The 24,028-nt window shown below is 36.6% G+C and overlaps 1 protein-coding gene across 1 annotated transcript; it reads left to right on the top strand.

Moving 5' to 3' along the window:
• Window positions 1-212: 212 nt before the first annotated feature.
• RRG (sporulation protein (DUF155)) lies at window positions 213-23,653 on the top strand. The gene is made up of 7 exons (XM_039034117.2): window positions 213-773; window positions 1,065-1,176; window positions 7,167-7,329; window positions 14,782-14,930; window positions 16,544-16,695; window positions 18,974-19,088; window positions 23,274-23,653. Exons 1-7 carry the CDS (start codon window positions 490-492, stop codon window positions 23,412-23,414), a joined length of 1,116 nt encoding a protein of 371 aa, XP_038890045.1. The 5' UTR covers window positions 213-489; the 3' UTR covers window positions 23,415-23,653.
• The last annotated feature ends 375 nt before the right edge of the window (window positions 23,654-24,028 follow it).

Genomic DNA, 24,028 nt, shown 5'->3' on the forward strand with positions numbered 1-24,028 from the left:
ATTTTATGTAGCAAGATGTGGAATACAAAATAGTATTTCCTTAACAAGAAGTGGTTATTATAGTCTTAAGATAATCCTTTCCTAATACACGCTCTTACTCCTTATAATAACTCTACTATAATAACAAACTCGTTTAAGTAACAAACCCATCCTCCAATAACATTCATGAGAAGCACCGGAACTACATGGACTAGTTGTGGGGTTTGGTTATTGTTTTAGTTGTCCCTACAAATCCCAAAAGCCCTAATAGATGGCGGCAATTCTTACTTCAGTTCTTTCCTCCTCTCCTTCCATTCGGTCCGTTGTGCACAATAAACTAAACGTGCTTGAAGGCAATGATCGATTGAGAACTTGAGAAGAGGACGTCTTATTTCGTCAGCCACATGCTTCTCTCTACCAAAATGCTTCCCCATAAACATGGCGGCCTCGAAGCCAGTTTTCCAATGACGAACCAGAGACGCTGTTGATTTCCGATCCATATTCCAGTGAATGGGCTGGAGAAGAGCTGCTTCAGTTTTTCTGAGCCGCATATCGTTAACTTCTAAATCTCCCGTCCCAATTCCTTTCGCCAATTCAAGACCTCCACATTTCTTGCATTTTTTAAACCCCGTGTTTCGTTTTCAATGTTGGAGCCCATTTTCCGCCGTTGCATCTCCCATTTCTTTTACTGCTAATCAATTTGAATCCGAGTTTGATCATTCCTATGATTTCAAGCCGGAAGATGTTGACGAAATTGGTAGAATTCCCATCAAAGCTTACTTCCTTTGCACCAGGTTTGCCACTGAATGAGCTTTGGGTTGATTTATTACTCGTTGATTATCTTCAGTTGTCTCTACTTGTATATTAGATTACTGGGTGTTAACAACCTTAATTCATCGAGAAATTATTATTGGAGTAATTCGAAGCTGATTTTTTTTTGGCTGCCTAGTTGATGTTGCTTGGTAGATTTTTACGTCCTTCACGACTCCTATTTCACCGATTGCCAACCAAATTCCTTCTGGGTGTCCATTTTTTTTTTCCTTGTCATTCTTGATTTTCCTTTCTCTGATTCATGATTTTGGCAGTATAAATTTGAAGAATATGCAGTCTGAGAATATAAGCAACGTTGTCCCTCCTACCTCCCGCTCGTCAAATTATATCGCTCTGCGATACGTCGATTTCCCTCGAGAAACTTCCGTAAGCTGTTGAAACATATGTATATATTCTTTATTCATTCATTATGCTTAAAAATCATGCTTTGTTCAAGTTATTGTTATTGTCATTATTATTACTTTTTTGATACGGGAAGGATGATATTCATTAAAAAAAAAAAAAAAAAAAAAAAACACCAAGCAGAACAACCTAGCGGACCGAGGGACTAGGAGTCCCTCCTACTACAAAATTACAAAAAAGCCTTCAATTGTAAATTAATGAGGAAGGTGGAGCAAATACAAAAAACTTGTGTTGGCTACCCTAATTAGAAGTCGTGAACTGGACGAAGTTACAAATAATCAAAAGAATTGTACTTATCTGAGAAAATTCTAGCATTTCTTTCCTTACAGGCTTCCAAATAAGCCACAAAAGAGCCTTCGTTGTATTTGACCACAACACTCCTACTGTCTTCCAAACTCCAACCGCTCAAAGGCTACACGTCCCAATTCTAGAGCCAAAGGGAAACATCACTGCAAACCAAATAAGTTACCTGAATAGTTCCACACTCTCCAGCTGAAGCTACAATGAAGCAAATGGAAAGAGTGTTACCTCACTCCGTTTGCTGAGAACACACGAATTTGGGTAGGTGTTTAGGTGGGAATAATGGATATCTTCTTTGCGTCTTGTTATGAGTATTAATACTGCAGAGAACACACAAATTTGGGGAGATGTTATGGTGTGGATATATTCTTTGCACCTTGTCATAAATATTTATACGATTGCCAGCCACTGTCCGAAGGAAGAAATTAACCCTTTTCGGTACCGGACCTTCCCAAATCGAAGAGAAAATCTGTTTCCCCAAGAGCCCTTTATTTTCTTGCCCTGCAATTTTTCAGTAAGGAAGCAAGGTTGCTTCACTCTGTTTCCCTGTCAAAAACTTCCCGTCTAAGCTTTTGGTCCCAATTAAGACCCAACTAATTCCAAAACTGCTGAACAGAACCTTGCTGTTTTTAGCGTTCTAAATAATTGTTCCCATGGAACCTTATCTTCTTCCTTGACCAGGGTACAAATCTATGATTTCTGTTCTCTATAAAGGACCAGAAATGCCTTGGGATGGCCTATTCCATAGCGTGGTTAGAGCTTATTGAAAAGAAAGACGTCCTTTACCCACTTATCTTTTGGGAGTATATTTATGCATTTTCTCATATGAAAAGGTCAAATCTTTGGTGGTTCCATCGTACATGATTGATAAGGAGATTCTGAAACTGTGGAGGCTTGGTTTGATCAACAAAAGATGGAGGGGAACAACGTTTTCAAGGGATGGTTAACAAGCCAAATGTCTTCCCAAAAAAGAATGTCATTGCTGTTGCCCATCATCAAGTTATCAGCCATCATAATTCATAATCCTTTCACAACATGGTGTTTTGTGTTGTTTGGTTTTGTTCTTCTCAAAGAGTTCATGATTTTATCCACCATCATGTACTAAAGTAGTACTCCTGTTGAAAAACTAAATAAAACTTCCAAAAACAGCATGAATATTCAAGGAGAATTGGTGGTTACTGAAAACTAAGATTTTGATGGGTAGGCCTCCAATTGTAGCAGCAGAAACCCAAAATAAAGAAATAAAGCTTACCATGCTCCAAATTTCCAACTCCTCACTAACTCTATCCTAAAAGATCCTAACATGTGGCATAGATCCATCTTCTAAGTGCTGAAAACTATTCCACGTTAATGTGTCAAATTGGTCATGGAATGTTGCATATCGTTTCCTATAGTTGAGGCAATCTAGTGAGAGTCAGAATAGAAGCAAAAGATGCATGCATTGGCGGTGTGGATGATCCAGGGTCATTTAAGTTGCATTTGAAACTGGTAGAACTCGAGCAATTTATTTATCAACAGAGTTGGAAGCCAAGTGGAGATGTGAGTGCTCTAGTGCTCTCACCTTTCCCCATTCTCAATAGAGAACAACCGAGTAGGCCACTACCCAAGAGAAGAACTTCCACCAATACCACCACACACACAGAGAAATTATTTTAAATGACAAAATTACTGAAAATATTTACGGCTAATAACAAAATATCACAGTCTATCTGCAGTAGACTACTATCTGTGTCTGTCATGACACAAATAGACACAGATAGTAATCTATCGCAGATAGATTGTGATATTTTGCTATTAGTCGTAAATATTTTGGTTCATTTTCCTATATTTGAAAACAGCCCTACGAATTACGTAATGCAATCAATTTCTGGAAACCAAAAGAGATCACATATGCAATAGAACAAAAAAAAAAAATCCTGCAAGGAAATGCGATGTGGTTGACTTTGGCTATCCTTGTACATTGAGCTTTTTACCACCATTTCCAAGGAAAACATTATTTACAAGATTTCAGTTGTTTTGGCTTGTGTTATTACTCATTATTTTGGCTTGTGTTCAATTAATTTCACTCCTTAAGGGAGCCTGTATCCTTGAGCATTTTATATTATTTTCATCAAATGAATGAAAAGTGTTCTGGTTCAAAACAGAAAACAAAAATGTTTTGATGATTGGGAGAGACTACCAACAAGGTCCAAAACTTTTAACATTTCTCACTAAGGAATGTCAAAAATAACGTTTCATAATTTTTAAAGTTTGGTTCCCAATAATCAAGTTAATATCACCATCTAAATTGGGTAGACAACCCCTAATTGAAGCCAAGTACTGACTAAACACCAAAAGAAAGACTCACAAGCTACGAAGCATGGGTACTCTATTTTAGGTGAAGTGTCTGTGTCGGACATGGACACATTCCGACATGCTCCGAACACATGTCCAACATGCAAATTTTGGTGTACTATTTTTATTTATTTATTTTTAATTGCAGATATGTGGGACACGTTTGGGACTCTTCCGAGATTTTTTTAAAAGAGAAAATGGTTCAACCGTTTGTGTTGGACACAAATTTAAAGTCCAAATGAAATATAGGTTAAATTTATATTTTAGAAAAAACAAAAGAAAAACCCGTTTGTTAAAAAAAAAGTAAAAACATAAACATAAAAAAACTGAAGTGTTTCATCTTGGATAATTGTTCATTAACTTGACATTTTTTTAGTGGAGTGCATTTAGTATTTCATGTTAAATTTATATATATCCTAATATATATATGTATAGATATGTATATAGAAAAATGAACCAAAATATTTACAAGTAATAGCAAAATATCACAATCTATCTGTGATAGATCGTGATAGATCGCGATAGCTGTGTCTATCGTGTATTTTCAGTAGATTTGTCATTTAAAATAATTTTTCCTAATTTTTATCTTTTTTTTTTTAAATAAGAAACATTTCATTGATTAATGAAAAGGGGAAACCAGAAAAACCAATAGGCCATTACAAGAAGCATTTTCTATTGGAGACTATAGATAAGCTAAAATGATTAAAAGGGTGCATATCCTTGCACCAGTAAAAAAACAATAGATAATACCAAATCCATAAATCTATCAAAAGGGGAGAAAGAATTTATGAAAATATGGCCATTTCGCTCGCACCAAAGAGTCCAAAAGAAAACACACAAAATAGCCAACCAAATTAATCTTTTAATACCACCAAAAAGATGACCCACCATAAGAGATTCCAAAATATAAAGAATACAGTTAGAGCATGGCGGAGACCAACCAAAAGCCTCCAAAATGATGTGCAAAAAATGAGAAGCAAAAGGGCAATGCACAAATACCAAGAAGGTGAAAGAGACATATAAGACATACAACACTGAGGATGATCAGCAGTATTGATCGCACCAAGACTAAACACCCAAAGGAAAGTTTTAATCTTCTTTGGATGTCTTTCCAAATAATAAAATAAAGGTCTTGAACAAAGGGCTTGTCCCCAATCAAATCATCAAGGAAGGATTTAACAGAGATAGACGAAGTGGATTCCGAAGTCCAAAACCAAGAATTAGGTAAGGGATGCAACCTGATCGATGATAAAACGTGCGACAAAGAAGCCCATTTGCCAGTCTCCAAATCATTGAGGTTACGACGAAGACACAAATCCAATCCTCTGTTTCAGCAACCTAGGCATTAGCCACTGAAAAATCAAGTTGAAGTGCAAGACGAAATAAGCAAGGAAAAACATTGCAAATAATTTCACAATTCGATCGAGGGTCCTTCCAAAAAGAAGTAGAAATACCATTACCAACACAATTCTGTGTACGAGAGGCAATCAAATCAATAGTCTGAGAAATAAAACACGAAGAAGATCTAGAAGATCCACCCCGAACAACAACATGCCAAACACAAGGAGAAAGGTAGTATTTTGCCAAAATAAATTCACACCACAAAGCATTAGGCTCATGGAGAAATTGCCAAATCTATTTTTGCAAGCAAAGCAGAATTACGATGACGAAAATTACCAATACCTGGACCACCCATCAATCTTGGCCATTGAACAATCTCCCATTTAATAACAATATGCATATACCTTCATCACCACAAGTTCCTTCCTTGAGAAAGTCCTGAACCAATTTTTCCAAAGAATTAAGGACAACAATGGGGTACGGAAAATAAGTAGGAATACCAGAAAGCGTAGACTAAATCAGTGTACGTTTCCCTCCTTTAGAAATATAAGCATATCTCCAATTGTGAAGTTTATGCTGTATATGCTCAATTACGGGTTGCCAAAAAACAAGGAGAAAGAAGGTTCCCACCCAGAGGCGAACCAAGATAAGTAGAAGGCCGGGTACCCTGTTTACAGCCAAAAATGTTCAACATCTAGGCCAAATTGGCATCACTGATATGGATCCCCAATATCTTGCTCTTTGATAATTAATGGGCCAAATCGGAAGCCTTTTCAAAAAGCTGCACCACGTCAAAAAGACAAATTAAAGCAGTATGATCAGTAGTAGAAAAAAGCAGAGTATCATTAGCAATTGCAAGTGAATCAAAATAATATGTGATCCTCCATATAGCAAGGAGACCCAAAGAAGAGCCAGGATCCAAAAGGCGACTCAAACAATCAACAATAAGAATAAATAAGAAAGTGGAAAGCGAGTCCCCTTGCCTAATGCCTAGAGAAGGGATGATCTTACCTTAGGCCTAACGTTGATGGAAAAATTCGCGCCATATATACAACCATGTATCCAGGACCTCCAAATAGGACCAAAGACTTTAATTTGCAGCTCAACATCGAGAAAATTCCAGTCAATAGTATCAAAGGCCTTCTCAAGATCCAATTTCAGAACCACCCCTTCTATACCGTTCAGAAACCAGTCATCAATTAACTCATTTGCGAGGAGAGAGGCGTCCATGATTTGCCTATTAGCCACAAAAGCAAATTGATTGGTGGCAGTGGTGGACGGGAGAACAGTTTTCAGTCTATTAGACAAAACCCGGGGAGTGATTTTATATGCACATGGAATAAGGTTAATAGGACGATAATCAGATATTGATTTTTAGTCAATTTTATTTGGGATAAGCTTCTCTTCACTAATACGCCATGTGATGATGCCACAATCTTAAGCCATGTGATGATTGAGTGACCCTTCCCTATCTGAATGTTTTAATAGGTGAAGAGAAGCTTATTTTTACTCTGGTCAATGCATGGAAAGCCTTGGAATCATTTCCACTCCTCTCCCAGCTAAGATACATTAAAGAAATCTCATGATAAAGTCATATGCATGCATCACATTATGTGACACCACGCTTTTATGCCATATAAGCTAGTTCTTTTTCCTATTATAAATGCATTTATATGTGTGCCATCAGTTGGACTAGTATAATTCTGCACTATAATCACACTATTAAATTTTTGTTAATTAGCCAGGAATAATGCAAGTGGAAGCCAATGTAAAATAGTAACTGCCACTAACTCAACCACCATAACGTGAACATAAAATTCCTCATGCTTAATAGATTAGAGGTGACGTTCAAGTTTATACATTCAAGCAATCCATGCATAAAAAAGTGTTCGATAGCGTACTGATCTTAGTTTTATTTTATAACACTCTGCAGTCTTTTATTTTTTATTTTTTTTTGTAAATTCGAACTTATGTTTCAGGACGTTCGGGTTAAAGGGGGTGACACAAGTTGCTACAGATACATGGTTGTATTTCAATATGGCTCTGCTGTTCTGTTTAACATTGAAGATCATGAAGTTGAAAGTTATCTAGATTTGGTCAGAAGACATGCTTCTGGTTTGCTTCCAGAAATAAGGAAGGATGGTAATTTCTTTCTGCATATTCAAATTATTTATTCTGTTTCAATGTGACCTTGCAAATAATGCTCCTCCCTCATTGGTTATGCAAGCAAAAATAGATGTTAGGAACACATGGGATTGGATCAATTACTGAGGGTGGCCCATCTAATTGTGGATCGTGATATTGTGTTTGAACTATCCCTGGAATCTCAAAATGACAAGCCCAAACCGTTGTTTTATTCTTTTTTTTCCTGGCTTGACCCATAACACAAGACTTTTTAAACACCAACCACTCAAAGCATCACTCTAACAAATAAGCCATGTGCAAATTCCAAGGAATTTCACTTGGTCTTACAAACACAAAGTTTCAATCAAGAAAAGAAAAAGGCTTGTGCTTTAGGGTTTGATGAAAAATTTACCCTGGAATATCGGTGCAAGATTAAGAAACCTCGATTTCTTCTAGTGCATGATGAGGAAGATGGACTTCTCGAAAAATAAGGAAGAAGGTACAAGGGAGTCGATGAATAAACTAAAGGGAGGGAAATGGTAAAGTTGTCCATCAAGATTATTGTGGGTTTTTTTGCTCCACGCACGTTGGCGCACGACGGATACGTGTAGAGGAGCAAACAATGGCATTGCATTAGACTCACACTCCCACTCATACAATATCAGGCCAAAAGAGTGTCCCACACTCGTAGGAGCGAGTGTTTGCTAGACACAATCACATAACCTCCCATGCGTGGAGTTAAAGGCAAAGGAGGGCGGTGAGTGGAGTCCACATCGATCACCTTACCTTGGGAGGTGGACGAACTAAGTAGGGTAGAGGCTTTACTCAAAGATTCAGGGGAAGTGTGCCAGGAAGAAATGCCTTGGGTTAGGTAGGCGTATCCTTGTGACCTTGTTATAGGACCTGACTTAGATTCAAGGGAGGTGAATGAAGGGTGCCATGCAGCTTGGGATTGGCACAACAAGCTAAGCATGCTCACGAGAGCACTGATTGTGCAAGGTTCGTGCATACGCATGTATAGATGCAACACGCACACGGGATGAGTCCAAGCCTGTTGCACGCAGGGGGCCACATGGACACACAAAAACTGTGCCTCTCTCGTTTTGGTTGGCAATGCACGTTTACTCACAAGGATGCCACCATAGACTTGAGCCTTAAAAGGTGAGAACCCACATGGAATGATGACCTCCATCCGTGAAGCAATTTTGGGAAGTTGTAGTTGTCTCTAATTTCTTGTTTATAGTTGTTTTTTTCAAACTTTATTTTCACTCTCCTTTGGACATCTATTCCTTTTCATTATACCGATGGGAAGTTGTTTCTTTTTCAATAAATAAGGTCATACTTGAGATGGAACTCAAACCTGGGTGTTTTATATATAATAAGTAATCTGTCCTACTACAGGAGGGTCAGCCCCGGGCGTGTGGTAAATTAGCCATGGTTCCCTTCTTATTTGACATCATACAGAAGAGAGAAGGAATTGTGGTTGATATGTGGTGTAATAGGGTAATGCGCCAAACTGGTGATGGAATCCTCTGATCTTGGTTACACTAAATGAATCCTCTAATTTTGGTCTTGATGTGGTTACACTACATGAATCCTCTGAGTTTGATGTTGGAATTTGGAAAATGATGGGGCAGTTTCTTTGAAATAAATGATGGGGCAGTTTCTTTGAAATCCTTATGTAGATCTTTGTCATCAATGGGGATATTGGATGCAACGATAGACCTCTCCATTTGGAAAGGTTTGTATCCTGAAACGGCGAAGTTCTCCACTTGGGAGCTGAGCCATTCGTGCCTTAATAATCATGACAAGCTTAAAAAATGGTTTCCATGGATAACTATGTCTCCAAATAGTTGCATTTATTTAAAAAGGATGAAGAATTCCACAATATCTCTGTATTTGGTGTGCGTAGGCTAGAATCTTTTGGACCTTGTACTTCAAGCTCTTGTGATGTAACACACCAAGAGTTTAAGAGAAAATAGACTGAATATATTATTAAATGAAGGGGCTGGAAGCCTATTTATACATGAAGAGATGACCGGCTAAACCAGTAACTTGGTTTAATGACCTAGACAGCCGGTTATACTTATAACTAACTATATAACTAATGTTTACAAATAAGATTCCAACATTAAAAGTGCAATAAAGGCGTAATATTCTAATTCTCTACATCAGTTCTACCCGTCTCAAAAAAAACAAACTCGTCTTGAGTTTGACTGAGATAATTGAAATTGATCTTGAGCGTGATAAGGAAATATGTCCGAGACGTTGAAAGTATTGCTGATCTTCATAGTGTGTGGTAGATCAATCTCGTATCCGTTCTGTCCAAGTCTTTCTAGGATAGGGAATGGGCCAATTTTCTTGTCTGTGAGTTTAGAATGATAGCCAGTAGGAAGTCTTCTTTTTTCAAGTGAACCATCATGAGATCTCCAATCTTAAATTCTACAGCTCGTTTTTGTTCATTAGCATTGGATTTATATGCTGAATTGCTTGCTTCGAGATGTTGGGAACTTCATCATGAATAGTTTTTATCTGATCAGCCATTTATACTTGCCTCAGCGCTAAGATCAACAGAAACAGGTATATTAACAAGGTCTAATGTTAATCAGGGTACATGAGTATAGATAATTTCGAAGGGGCATTTCCCTGTTGATCGGTTGATCATGTTGTTGAATGCCAATTCGGCCTGAGCTAAGGAGAGGTCCCACTGGCGTGACTTGTCCCCACTTAGGCATTGTAGAAGAATACCAAGGGTCCTATTTGTAACCTCTATTTGGCCATCGGTTTGTAGATGATTTGTTGTGCTAAATAGAAAGTTTGTGCCAAATTTTTTCCAAAGAGACCGCCAGAAATGACTCATGAACTTGACATCTCTATCGGATACTATGCTTTTGGGCATTCCATGAAGTTGGACAATTTCCTTGAAAAAAAGATTTGCAACATTTGATGCATCATTAATTTTTTTGCAAGCCAAAAATGTGCCATTTTACTAAAGCGGTCAACTACTACTAGAACCCAGTCATATCCTCTTTGTGTTCTAGGTAACCCAAGGACAAAGTCCATAGATAGATCATTCCAAATGTTATTGGGTATAGGTAATGGGGTATATAGCCCTTGGTTAGAACTTGAACCCTTCAAAGATTAGCAAATGTAACATCTTTTGACAAAATTAGCTACATCTTTTTAAGCTGGGGCCAGAAGAATTTGATGATAAAAGTGCTAGCATTTTATCACGGCCATGGCCTGCAAGGCCTCCTTCATGAGCTTCATGTGCTTCCTTTAATAAAGACTCACGAAGGGAGGTTTGTGGAATGCATAAAGTATCATTTTTGAATAAGAAACCATAAAAAATATGGAATTCTTTAGCTGGAATATGATCGAAACATGCTTGCCAAATGTTTTGAAAATCCGGGTCGTTTGCATAAAGTTCAGATAGATGATCAAAAAGCTAGGATTTCTCCTTTAAGTAGGGTTAGAAGCATACATTTTCTGCTTAATGTGTCTGCCACCTTATTGATTTTTCCTGGTGTGTGTTTTATGACAAAATCAAATCGTTGAGGAATTGAATCCACCTAGCATGCATGCGACTTACCTCTTTTTGAGAATGTAAAAACTTCAAAGAGAAATGGTCAGTTAGTAGGACAAATTCTCTACCTAAAAGGTAATGCTCCCACTGTTTGAGGGACCGAACGAGAGAATAAAGTTCCTGCTCATATGTAGACCATTCTTGTCTAGAGGGGCTCAATTTTTTGCTAAAGTAGTTTATGGGATGGTTATCTTGGCTTAAAACTGCACCGATTCCAATCCCAGATGCATCCATTGTGATCGTAAATGGTTTATTAAAGTCTGGGAAAACTAAAACTGGTGTGGAGCTAAGAACTTCCTTTAATGTAGAAAAACTTTTTGTTTGGTGATCAGTCCAAGTAAAAGGAGAGTTAGCTTTTAAACAAGCAGTAAAGGGGCTGTACTGAAATTTAAGTTTTCGGTAAAATGATGCTAATCCTAGAAAGCCTTGGATTTCTTTCACTGAATTAGGTTGTGGCCAACCAACAATAGCTTGGATTTTCTTAGGGTCTACTTTAATACCTTGTGAACTTTTTAAAAAACCAAGAAAATACAATTCAGTTTGGAGAAAAGAGCATTTTTTAAAGTTTATACACAAAACATGTTCTCTTAAAACAGTAAAGACTATAAATTAAAGACTATAAATTAAGATGTCATCAAAGTAAATGACAACAAACTTATTTAGAAAAGGTAACAAAATTTGATTCATAAGTCATAAACGTGTTTAGTGCATTGGAGAGGCCGAAAGGCATGACTAACCATCGTTGGTCTTAAAAGATGTTTTTCACTCATCTCCTGGTCGAATTCTTATTTGGTGGTACCCACTCCTAAGATCTATTTTTGAAAAAAGTGTGGCTCCTCCTAGTTGATCCAATAAATCAAACAAACGAGGTATAGGGAATCTACATTTGATTGTTATTTTATTAATGGCCCTGCTGTCAACACAGTCTCCAAGATCTGTCTTTCTTTGGCCCTAAAAGGGTGGGGATGAGTGACAACACATGGACTAAGACTTGGTTGTATGTGACCTTTATTTAAGAGGATTTGGATTTGTTCATGGAGAGCCCCGTACTCCTTTGGACTCATTCTATAGTGGGGTAGGTTTGGTAAAGAGCTCCCTGGAACAAGGTCTGTGATGTTTTATATTACGAAGTGGAGTGGAGGGAGGGATGTAGGCTCTTCTATCAAGGTAGGAAATTCTTTTAAAAGTTTGGAGATATGAGGATCTAGAGTGGAAGGATTGGGAGTATCAAAAGTATCATGTTTAACGATGAAAGCTATAGGATGGGGATCGTTTGTATGCATGAAATCTTTACCATTTGTCATAAAAACGAGTTGTTTGCTAGGAGTAGGAGATACCTTTTTGTTGTCATTCTTACTAAGGGGAAGGAGGACCACTTTCTTGCCCATCCATCCATGAAAATTCATAGGTGTTTTCACGCCCATTGTGGAGGGCGTTGTTATCATACTGCCATGGTCTGCCCAAAAGCAAATGACAGGCATCCATTTCTAATACATCACAAATGTTCTGATCTTGGTAGATGTTTCTATTGAAAAAGGGACTGTGCAAATTTCTTGAACGGTCGCCTCCCCTCCTTTCTTAATCCAACTTGCCTTGTATGGGTTTGTGTGAGTCTCGACTTTTAAATTAAGTGCAGCAATCAACTTTTTTGAGACTATGTTTTCGCTGCTTCCACTGTCAATTATTACTTGGCATACCCTACTATTGATGGTGCGACGAGTGCGGAATAAAGAGTGGCGTTGGGGATGGCTTTCTGATTTGAGTGTGAGGAGAACTTGTTGAAGAATACAATATAATTGATCTCCATCGTCGGGTTCAATGTATGCAGATTCAATAGTGTTGTTCTCTGCACAATTATCTCCTTCAAAATCGACTTCTTCTTGGATGGCCAAGGCCCTGCGTTGTGTACATTCATTCGAAAGGTGGCCTTGTTGCCCACAACGGAAGCACTTACCTAATGTAGGCCTGTGTAACTATTGACATTCTTTTTGACTGATGTGGGTTCAGTAGGTTTTGGCTTCAATTGTTTGGAAAAGGTGTCATCCTGCTTGACTTGTTGGCTCGAGGAAGGGACGTGATCAGTTGCCTTGGATTGGTCTGTTATAGGCCTATGAAAGGAGGATTGCTGCCTATCCCAGTTCTGTCTTCTTTGGTAAGTCTTCTGTTGTTTTGTTTCTCGACTTTCCTCAATGGTGGTGGCTAAAGTAATGGCATGAGCCAAATAGGCCACCGGATGTAATTTGAGGACTTCCTTAATGTCTTCACGCAAGTCAAGTATGAATCTTGAAGTTGTTGCTTGGTTTCAGGAAGATTGTTTCTTGCCCCTAAACGGTGGAATTCTTCCGTGTAAGCAAGAATGGATCTGTTCCCTTGCTTACAGAGTTGGTATTGGTTGTACAAGAGTTGTTGATAGTTGAGGGGGAGGAATCTTTTCTTCATTAGTCTTAGAAGCTTGGGCAAAGATTTGATTGGTAGCTTGCCACAGTACCTTCGGTTGGTTTGGTGTTGATCCCACCAAGCTGAAGCTCCTCGTTGACTTGAAGGCTACCAATTTCACCTTTTTAACTTCGGGTGTGGTAGTGTATTCAAAGAAATTTTTGACCTCCTTGATCCAATCCAAGAAAGCTTCAATGTCCATTTTGCCATCAAAACTAGGGAGATCAATCTTCATCTTATAATCTTGATGTTCTTGAAGGTATTGTGGTCTTCCTTGGCGTCTTCCCATCCAATCTTGATTTGGGTAGCAGTAATTCTCATCTTCCTCTGAAGAGTAAGAATATTGCATCATGTATCCAGTGATTTGAACATTTCAATCTTGGCTGATACTTGAGCTTTCTTGGTAGGGAATTATGTGTGTCAAATTCCCAAAATTGTTCTCCACGGAAAGTTCTTCCCATGTTCTTGAAAGGTTCTTGGACTCTTTCTTGGGGTCTGACCTCTGTTTGGTTGATGTTCAGACCATTTCCACCAGCTTGTTCTCCTTCTTGAAGATTTTCATTGATTTGCAAAGTATTCTTGTTTTTTCGATTGTCAACAACTTGCTGTCCGTGAGTCAACGTTGGGTTTGGAATGTCCATACGTTGCATAATTTGGGCTAGCATAACTCGAAGGTCATTCATCTCATTCTTCACATCCATTATGGCCGATTCTACCGAAGCCATTCTAGTCTCCAAGGCTTTGGTTGATGAGGAAGCTTCCGCGTCCATAAGGTGATGATCCAAGAAAAAGAATGCACGTTTTGGATCACAATACTCTGATACCAATATGATGTAACACACCAAGAGTTTAAGAGAAAACAGATTGAATATATTATTAAATGAAGGGGCTGGAAGCCTATTTATACATGAAGAGATGACCGGCTAAACCAGTAACTTGGTTTAATGACCTAGACAGCTGGTTACACTCATAACTAACTATATAACTAATGTTTACAAATAAGATTCCAGCATTAGAAGTGCAATAAAGGCGTTATATTCTAATTCTCTACATCATCTTGGGTGGCTGACTGTTTTTCCTTGTGACATTTGTGCCTCATACTACCTTTCAATGGGCATCCATACATGAAAGAAAGCTGGTGCACAACTCTCGTATCTTCAAACGAACTACCAGAAATTGACATGTAGGCAGTGCTGGTTTGAGGTGAGCTCAAAACCAACACTGACCAAACAATGACCACCACTAGTTAGTGTATCTATTTGTTGTTTTTATTTCTTCATTTACTATATTTATGTGTTTTGAGGCTCGTTTCCATTTAAAAAAATATATGTATGTGCTTCGAGAGTGAGTATAAACCTTGTACATGTGCTTGGATAATTTTTTTTTGTTATATTCCTTTGAGAAATATATTTTTGAGTTATAATTAATTTTTACCGACTTTGTGATAGATTATGCTGTGAAAGAGAAGCCATATTTGGTCGATGATATGCAGGGAGGTCCTGATTACATTGTTCTCAAGAGTTTAGACACTGATGGTGTTCGCATTATTGGAAGTGTGCTAGGTCAAAGCATTGCTTTGGACTACTTTGTATCACAGGTAATTTCACATTCGTACATATTACATACATACAAACATAAAACTTCCCGGGAAGTTTCAGGGTAGAGGTCCCAATTATCACAAATCTGGAGCAAATAGAAGGAAATGTGAACACTCCTAGGTCAATTAAGGATCAAATGTTGGAACCTCATGGGTAAGGATAAGGTAATAGAATTGATAGAAAAATTCATAGACCTAGGTGGGATAGGAGAATTAATAAAGGGAATAGAGATATTGATAGAGATCATACTGAGAATTAGAAGAATTTCATATGGGTACAACTCTTACTTGAACGAAGTGAAAAGAATGCTATCTTTGTTGTCTAACAGAACAAAGAGTAATAAAGTGCTTCTCCAGCTGCTCAAGACATCTCATTTCAACTAAGAAACAAAACAGGATCCTTTTGTTCCATTTTTAGTAAGCTTGGTCTCTCTCCAAGAGGCAACTGCTCTTCTGTACCTCTTTGAACGTTCTTTCTTAAGCTCTCTCACATTCTTTACTCTCTCTTATCTGATAGACCCTAATAGGAAATGCTTATAGAAGGACAAGGGCAAAATAGGGGTAGAGAAAGGAATAATCAGATAACTTTATTTTTCAATGACTGGTAGATTTGGATTTTATTTATATCTAACAGAATGCTATTGGATCAAATGACAAAGACATTGTTGAGAAAAAGATGGCTTTTCCTGGATGAAATGAAAATTGGATTCATGTAACAAGAGAAAAGTTTTCCATTCCTTAGTCGGAAAAATGTGGCCATGAAAATATTATTTTATAATTAGAATTGGTTGGACGTGCCTATCAAATTTTATTTTATTGTTGTTATTATTTTATTTTTGCAACTAGACCCATTCATAGTAGTAGTGTATATATTGGTTAGTAGGATCTCTCTTAGAATTATCTTTGGTTAGGATGAGGAGAGATGAGGAGCTCTCAAATATCTCTAGAATTGTTATTTATATTCTTTATCAGTAAATTACATTTTGTCAAATTGATTTTATCAAAATTTTGTTTTGTTTTGTTTTTTTTTAAAATTTTTTTTTTTATCTTGATAAGAAACCACACTTTCATGGGGAGAAATGAAGAATTTATAAGGGCATACAAAAAAAAAAAAAAAAAAAGCCCCAACAATAAAAAAGAGAGGCCAACCCTTGCTACAATGAAGGACCCCGATCCAAAAGCAAGAGAGGACTTCAATCCAAAAGAACAAGACGACAGACAGATAAATACAATTTGGTGTGAGAGCAAAATAAAAAAAGGGATTGGCATGCTAGGTTTTGTGAACAATCATTGGCAATCTATCACATTCTTTTCGTTTACTCCTGTCCAGCTTAGTAGGCACAGTTATATTATTTTTGGTCCTATTCCTAGAAGATGATTGGTGACATATCATAATTTGCTTCAACTTTTCCGTGTCATAATTGACATTCTTCATTGCTTATTCGAAATGATGGAGGTTATGGAGTTGCTTGCTCATGAAATTTCTAAGTTTCTAATTCTCTGAGTTTTGCATTTTAATCTTCAGCACCAATTAGTGGTTGGTAAATATGTTCTCAAAACATGCTTTTGCGTGGTACATCCGTTCATATAACGTTGCCCTTTTTCTTTTTCAGGTCGATAGTTTGGTTGAAGAGTTTTCAGATATAAATCGTAAAATGGAGAAAACAGGAACGTTCACTATGGATAAGAAAAAGCTCCTTCAACTTGTTGGGAAGGCTAATTCAAATCTAGCAGATGTAATTCTCAAAGTTGGTCTTTTCGAAAGGTAAGACCATGATAGTTGATATTAGACATATAGTATATTGATCTATACAGATAGCTATTTATTTATTTTTTATTTTTTGATAAGGATACAAAACTTTTCATTAAGGAAATGAAAAGAGACTAATACTCAAAGTACACAACGATAAGCAAACAAAATAGAAGAAAAAAGATCCTCAGAACAAGTAAAGTGGCAACAAAAATCCAGTAAAGATAACTTCTTGATTTATTTATTTATTTTTTATTTTTTTGAAAAATGATACCATATTTTTCATTAAGAGAATAAAAAGAGACTAATGCTTCAAGATACAAGGGATAACAAAAGCAACACTTGGCATAAAGTAAACAAAATACTTAAGAGAGTTAATGAATGAGGAACAATAAAACTCTCCCAGCTATGGTAAATGTCTTGAATGGAGAACCCTTTTAAAGCCTTGTAAAGAGAACACCATGATGAAGACTTTCAACGAGCTGATTCAAAACTTGCAACGCATGAATTAGCTTCCCCCTAAAAGATACAATAATTTCTTTCCATTCACAAGTCAGAAGGAATGACTTTGACTGAAATAGTCAAAGAAAATAAGCCTTTAAGTTCAAATATGGACTGCATAGAAGCCGTAGAATAGAACATTATCACACGTTTCATATGTAAAGATCCATCAAATACCGAAGATAGAAAATAATTTTAGCCAGCACCAACGGGAATAACAGAAATTAAAGAAACATGGTTTAGATAATCTCCATTTGTCCAACAAAGAGGTCAAACCAAAGACATAAGATGCTGTCTAGGGAGCTTTCTTTGCAAGATCTCTGAAGAATTAAGACTGCCATTAAGAATGATCCATGTAAGAATATTAACTTTCTTTGGACTCTGACTTCCATATAGCTGATAACAAGAGAAAGAATAAAAAATGGCTAGTCAAGGATTTCACCGTAAATAACCTCGAAGATTCAAGAAACCATCTTTTAAGTGTCATCCATATTCCCTAGAAGTGAGAGATACCAAGGCTAAACCCAAAAAAGTTTCTTAAAAGTATAGCTTCATCATCGTGGTCTTCAAAACACAAAGCTCCATGCAATTGTTGATTCATCAAGCTCGATGAAATTGTTTTTTTGTTTCATGATAGAAACAATAACTTTCATTGAAAAAAATGAAAGTATACACAAGTGTACAAAAAACTAAGCCCACAAAAAGAGACATCCCCCTACAAGAAGGGACTCCAGCTATGCAAAATAATGCATATAGAACAGTTACAAAAGGTCTTTGAAATCATGCTCCATGAAATTGTTGATTCATCCCAATAAGAATAAATCATACCATTTGTATTAGAGGCAATTGCAGAGAATCTTGGAAATCTATCCTTCAAAATCACCCCATTGAACCAAGGATCCGCCCAGTGCAAAGTGCATCTGCCATTTACAGCTTTAACTGTCCATAATAACTCAGACTTCAAGAAAAAATGAAAACATCCCAACTTTGAGAGATATCTAAAATGGAAGAGCTACCGAGCTTTGATAATGAACACCAATAAAAGGCTTTGAGACAAGCTTAATAAAAATATATTTATTTATTTATTATTTTTTTCTATAGAGAGAATACATATATAATTATTAATCTTATATAGAATAAATTCTTGTAATGGTGGTTTCCTCATCTATTGGCTTTTAGGTAGTTTTCTCTTGTGCTCTTTGTTTATAATATTGTATCTTATATACAAGAAAAGAAATGTTAGATTGCACCAACAATCTTGAAAGAACTCTAAAACAAAAAGAATGGAAGGGACCATAAAGCCACAGAATGGTAGTTGAAATCAAATTTGTCTTGCCAAAGAGTTCATAAGTCTTTTAAAAATCAAAGGAAACTTGCTGATGCAATTTTGACATCCAACACCAAGGATCGGATTTTAACTTTCCTTATTTATTTATTTATTATTTCTTTTTATAAATTTTATCTAGAGCCTCTTCAAAGCTTGTGTTACCTCTTACCTAATTTTCTATGTACTTGGTGCTAGGAAATACTATTGTTCAGAAATGTATTTGACAGCCTAACAGAACCAAGATCATAACATAGAAAATTTTGCCTTTCAAGCGTGATATAAGCATACAAAAAAAAGATACTTTCTTATCTTCCTCTTCTTATTATTACACATTTTCTTAAATCCTTCATAGAAAAATTCAATCATAATATTGCTTTAAATTGGTAGGGTGTTGCAATAAAACTAATAGTTCAGAAGGTTGCCCATCTTAGCTCTCTGTTATTATCTTTTTCCTCTGCCACTCAGATCAGAAATTGCATGGAGGGATGCAAAATATGCTCAAATATATGAGTACCTTCGGGAAGAGTATGAGGTCACCCAACGCTTTGGAAATTTAGATTTCAAATTGAAGTTTGTGGAGGTAATTTTCATTCTATTGCATTCATTCCTTCAAAGTGGTCTTTTTCTTTATAGTTGAGCCTCTTGATCATTCTTCTTAAATGTCGTGGCAATAGCCAATGTGAAAGTAATATTATCGTTTTTGGTTATATGCAAAGGCAAATGTGTTGAGAAGACATGTAACCTCATGAAAACTTTTCTATTTAATTTATGTATTTTTTTTTAGGGAAAAGAAATTACTTTATACCTCTAAACTTTACGTGTTGTATCACTTAAAACCCAAAATTAAATATTGTATCAATTAAAAGTAGAAACTTTCACAAGTGAATGAATTTAAATTCTCCTTCTTATTTTATTTCGGAATTGTTAATGTATAATAAACTCTAATCTTTCACGTCTATAAGACTTTAAATTCAAAGATTGACACACATTAGGGAAAAATTCTAATGTCAAATGGATATTTAGTAGATTTTGATTAATTTGATTGGTTTTTCATATTCCTATGTACTTCTATTTTTCTCCATTTATTTAGGAGGAATTTCATAACAATTTTTTCGTGCTACTTCGGTAGGATTTTAGGAAAAGAAAATTTTCATTTCACAATTTGGATTGCGGTTATTGTTTTGTGGGTATGAATAATAAATGTTTGGCATTTAAATGTCTAAGATAATAAATGCCTGTGCTTGGATATGTAGGATAATTAGGGGCCATTTGGTCCCATTGAGTGAAGTTAACAAGTCTGGAGTTAGTATTTGGAGCTAGTAAGTTTGTGTTTGGTAGAGTTGTAAGATGGAATTTCTTGATAAATGTGAAAAGTAGAGAAAGAGGGGAGTATAAGTTACTCGATCAGTGTAAAAAGTAGAGATAGAGGGGAAGATGAAATTTATCGATAAATGTGAAAAGTAAAAAAATAGGAGAATATGGAATTACTCGATTAATGTGAATAGTAGAGATAAGGGGAAGATGAAGTTACTTGATAAATGTGTAAACTTCAATAATGTTTACTATTGAAGTTTAGTTGTTTACACCAACTTAAGAAGTTGGTGGGCCAAACAACCCCTTTATGTTCAAAAATTAAATGTTAGTTCTCTAAAAGAAAAAAGAAAGAAAGAAAGAAAGAAAGAAAGAATTAAATGTTTGTGTTTGTTTTGCTGGTTTTTTTTTTTCTTGGGATTTTAAATAACGTGAACTAACTCAAATTTCAAAATGGCTAGACAATTTGTCAAAACTATTATTTGAGTGGACTTTTTTTTCTTGACTATTTAAATATATGTATATATATGTATTTGTATGTATTTATACATATATATATTTTAAGAAACGAACACCTTTCATTCCAAAAGACCAAGAAGAACAGCCTAACGGGCCAAGGGATAAGGAGTCCCTTACCTTACGAACTTCAAATAAAAACCTTCCAATCCAAATTAATGAGGAAGGTGGAGTAATTACGAAAGAACTTGTGTTGGCTACTCTAATTCGAGGTTGTGAACTATATATACAAGCTTACAAAAAATAATTAAAAGAATTGCACTTATCTGAGAAAATTCTAGCATTTATTTCCTTCCAAATAAGAAACAATAGTCTTCAGGGTATTTGATCATAACACTCTAACTTTATCTTTCAAACCACAACCGTGCTCGAAGTTGCTTCCAGATTAAGTCATAAAAATGTGGAGCCTTTAGTACATGGAGGCAGAAGATCTTGAAAAAGGGAACTAACAAAGAAGAGGCCCAATGGTATGACTTCATTCCTCCAACAATGGGAAGAATCTCCCCTTTAGCATCTCTAGCTCCACTTCGCAAGTAAAGCTTTGTTCTTACCTTCGATATTGTGCAACCTAAGGTCACCATTGTCAACGGGAAGGAGCTGTCTCCATTTAACCAAGTGCAAACCTCTAGTATTATTATTGTCTTTCTAATGGAAACCTCTGATCAATCTTGCAACAGTAGATGCAATCTTGGAAGGCATTTGGTAAAGAGCCAGGATTGAAATATCTGTTGATGCATCGATATATACATGAATCTATGGGTTCAACATCAATATTAAGGATTCATTGATACCTCTGACATTTTTTATAAATACACACAAAATTAAGTTGTAAGATAAGACCTATAACTAAGTTATAACTTTTTATAAGATAAGGCCGTTTGGAAGTAAAAACAACTCAATTATTAATGGAAATAATTTTTATAAATTTCTTATTTACTCATATCCATCGTATCAATATTTTATCAGTATAACCATCGATTTATCCTAAAATTGAAGTCTTGATATCGATATTGACATCAATATTTAATTCTTGATAAAGAGAAATGATCCCGTTAAATTCATAGTTCTGGAAGGAATGAAGTTTTGAGGGCTGTATTTAATTAATTAGTTAAGAATGTTTCTTTAAGAAGTTGGTTCTGCTAAATTGTCTCCCGAGTGTTGATTGTTGTTCCATCTGAAGTTTGTATGGTCTGAGTGGAACCAAAATAATGCAAATGCATCAGGGAGTGGTGTTCCTTTTCCAAAAGCAAAGCTAAGGAAAAGATAATCAACATCCACATTATGATTTCCTTTTTGAAATCTTTCACCTCGATTCTTCCACTTCTATCATACTCACGGGAAGAAGTTTTCTGGAGATAGCAAGCATTCTTCCACTTATATCATACTCGAGCATCCATTCATGGCCAAGGAGGTAGCAAGATTGTTCAACTGAGAAGTGGTAAGACTTCACAGATTCCCTAAATCAATAATCCCTGATCGTGATAAGATTTTTCTTAGTCACTTTTGGACTGAGATGTTTCACGTGCAAGATACCCAACTCAAGCGTAGCACTGCTTTCCATCCCTAGACCGACGACCAATCTGAAATTGTGAATAAATGTTTGGAGACTTACCTTTGCTAACCTTTGCTATTTCTATGGTGAGAAGCCCAAACAATGGGAGAATTGGCTTTCATGGGCAAAATATTGGTATATGGCACCGTACCAAGTCTTATATGGCCAGGCCCAACCCACATTACTCTCTTATGGATATATGAAGATGTCAAATGACACATTGGAATAGCAGCTCATGGCCCGTGACGAGGCCATCTTGGCCCTCAAACACCAATTGCACCTAGCTCAGAAAAGAATGAAAAAATATGCAGACCAAAAATGCAGGGAGGTGAAGTTTGAAGTTGGTGATTTCGTGTTCCTATAGGTGAGGCCATACCATCAACTCTCTTTAGCCCCTCGTCGATGTGAGAAGCTCAGTTGCCAACCGTTGAGGTTGGAACCCTTATACCCGATCCTTGAGCATATTTGTGAAAGTTGCCTACCGGTTGGAGTTGCCTCCTTCATTGACCATCCATAACGTGTTTCGTGTTTCTTAATTAAAAGAGGCCATCGGCATCAACACTGATCCAAAGTCAACCACCGATCCTCACCGATGCTTATAATGGGTGGTCAAGCCGGATGCCATGGTAGGGGTGCGTTGGAATGATATTACCAAGCACAAGGAATGGCTGATCCATTGGAAGGGGTTTCCCGAAGCGAGGCCACGTGGAAATGCACCTTTCATCAAGGACCAGGACTGAGGCCCACCTTGAGGACAAGGTGGAAGCAAACTGGGGAGTATTGTTAGACCTCCAATTGTCCAACATATTGTAGGAAAGGTAATAGAGTATTTCGCTCATTGAGGTACCAGGGACACACTAAGAGGGGAGGTTGAACGGGAGAATATCCTTTTTTGTGTAAGATTGCTTATATAGCTTTTTAGGGATCTCAAGCCTTTTGTCTTATGTGTGTATTTTGTTTGGCAAGTGCCTATGATAGGATTGGTATTGGAAGAATATTAGGGGTATATGAGTAATTAGTTAGGGAGTTGGTTATAAATAGAGTGGTAGAGAACGAAGAGGATAAGCAATATTTGGCATATGAATTGGGGCTTGAGAGCTATCTCAAGATTGGGAGGGTCTAAGTACCTCGAACACTTGGTTTATCTTGTATTTCCGTTATATTTTATTTCAATATATTTGGGTTCTATCAGTCTATGAGGAGAGAACTAGCTCTCTCGAACAACTGGGAGGATATTGTGTTTCTGAGCATCTTTAATTGATATTGTGACTGTTGTGTTGCTGTAAATATTGTTCTGTTTAGCTATTGCAGGTGAAGGTATTGAGATACCTTACATGATAGAACAATTTTTAATTCTTCTCTACTAAATTTGCACGTTCCTTGCAGCATAACATTCATTTTCTTCAAGAAGTCCTCCAGAATAGGAAGTCAGATCTCTTGGAATGGTGCATCATTGGCCTTTTGACCATTGAAAACATTATATCATTATATGAGATTGTTAAAGATTCAACTCCTATCCAACTCTGATTTGCCCGCGTAGCAGATGGAAATTTTGCTGTGGAATTAGTGAAGTTAAGTTGTTGGTTGTACTAATTATTCTTTCAGAAAGAAAATAATCTGATTTTCTTACATTATTCTTTTGATTTGAACCTCCGACTCCAAGGAGTGGATGAGTGTATGTCAATTACTGTTGAATTATGCGCATGTGACTTACATTATTATATTAGAAATGAACGCTCAGAAACACAGGCTTTATCTGGGTTCAATTCCTTTCTTCCTACCCGGACCAGCATTGGATTAATTCCTTCGATGCTTGCTCGGAGCGGGGTCGACTCAATATCGAGAGACTCAGCCACCGAGGACTTTATCGCACCTTTATGTCTCCATCTCTCGGAGTACTGTAAGTTGGAGAAAATTCAGTTGGAGAAATTCATTACTGTATCCTGGATTTCTTCTGTGAATAAATATTGAAAACTCTCATAAAGTATGTTCATAACAGCCATAGCTAGTGTTTTGGCAAGATGCAACTTATTCTCTTATGGAGGAATTCTTGAAAACTCTCTTGAGATGAAGATTTTTCTGCACTTTTCGTCTTAAATTTTTATAGGAACAACAGATAAATCTGACTGATAGGCTTCAGC

The sequence above is a fragment of the Benincasa hispida genome, chromosome 6 (genome assembly GCF_027475165.1).
Source record: "Benincasa hispida cultivar pf3 chromosome 6, pf3_genome.v1.1, whole genome shotgun sequence".
NCBI classification, from domain to species: Eukaryota; Viridiplantae; Streptophyta; class Magnoliopsida; order Cucurbitales; family Cucurbitaceae; genus Benincasa; species Benincasa hispida.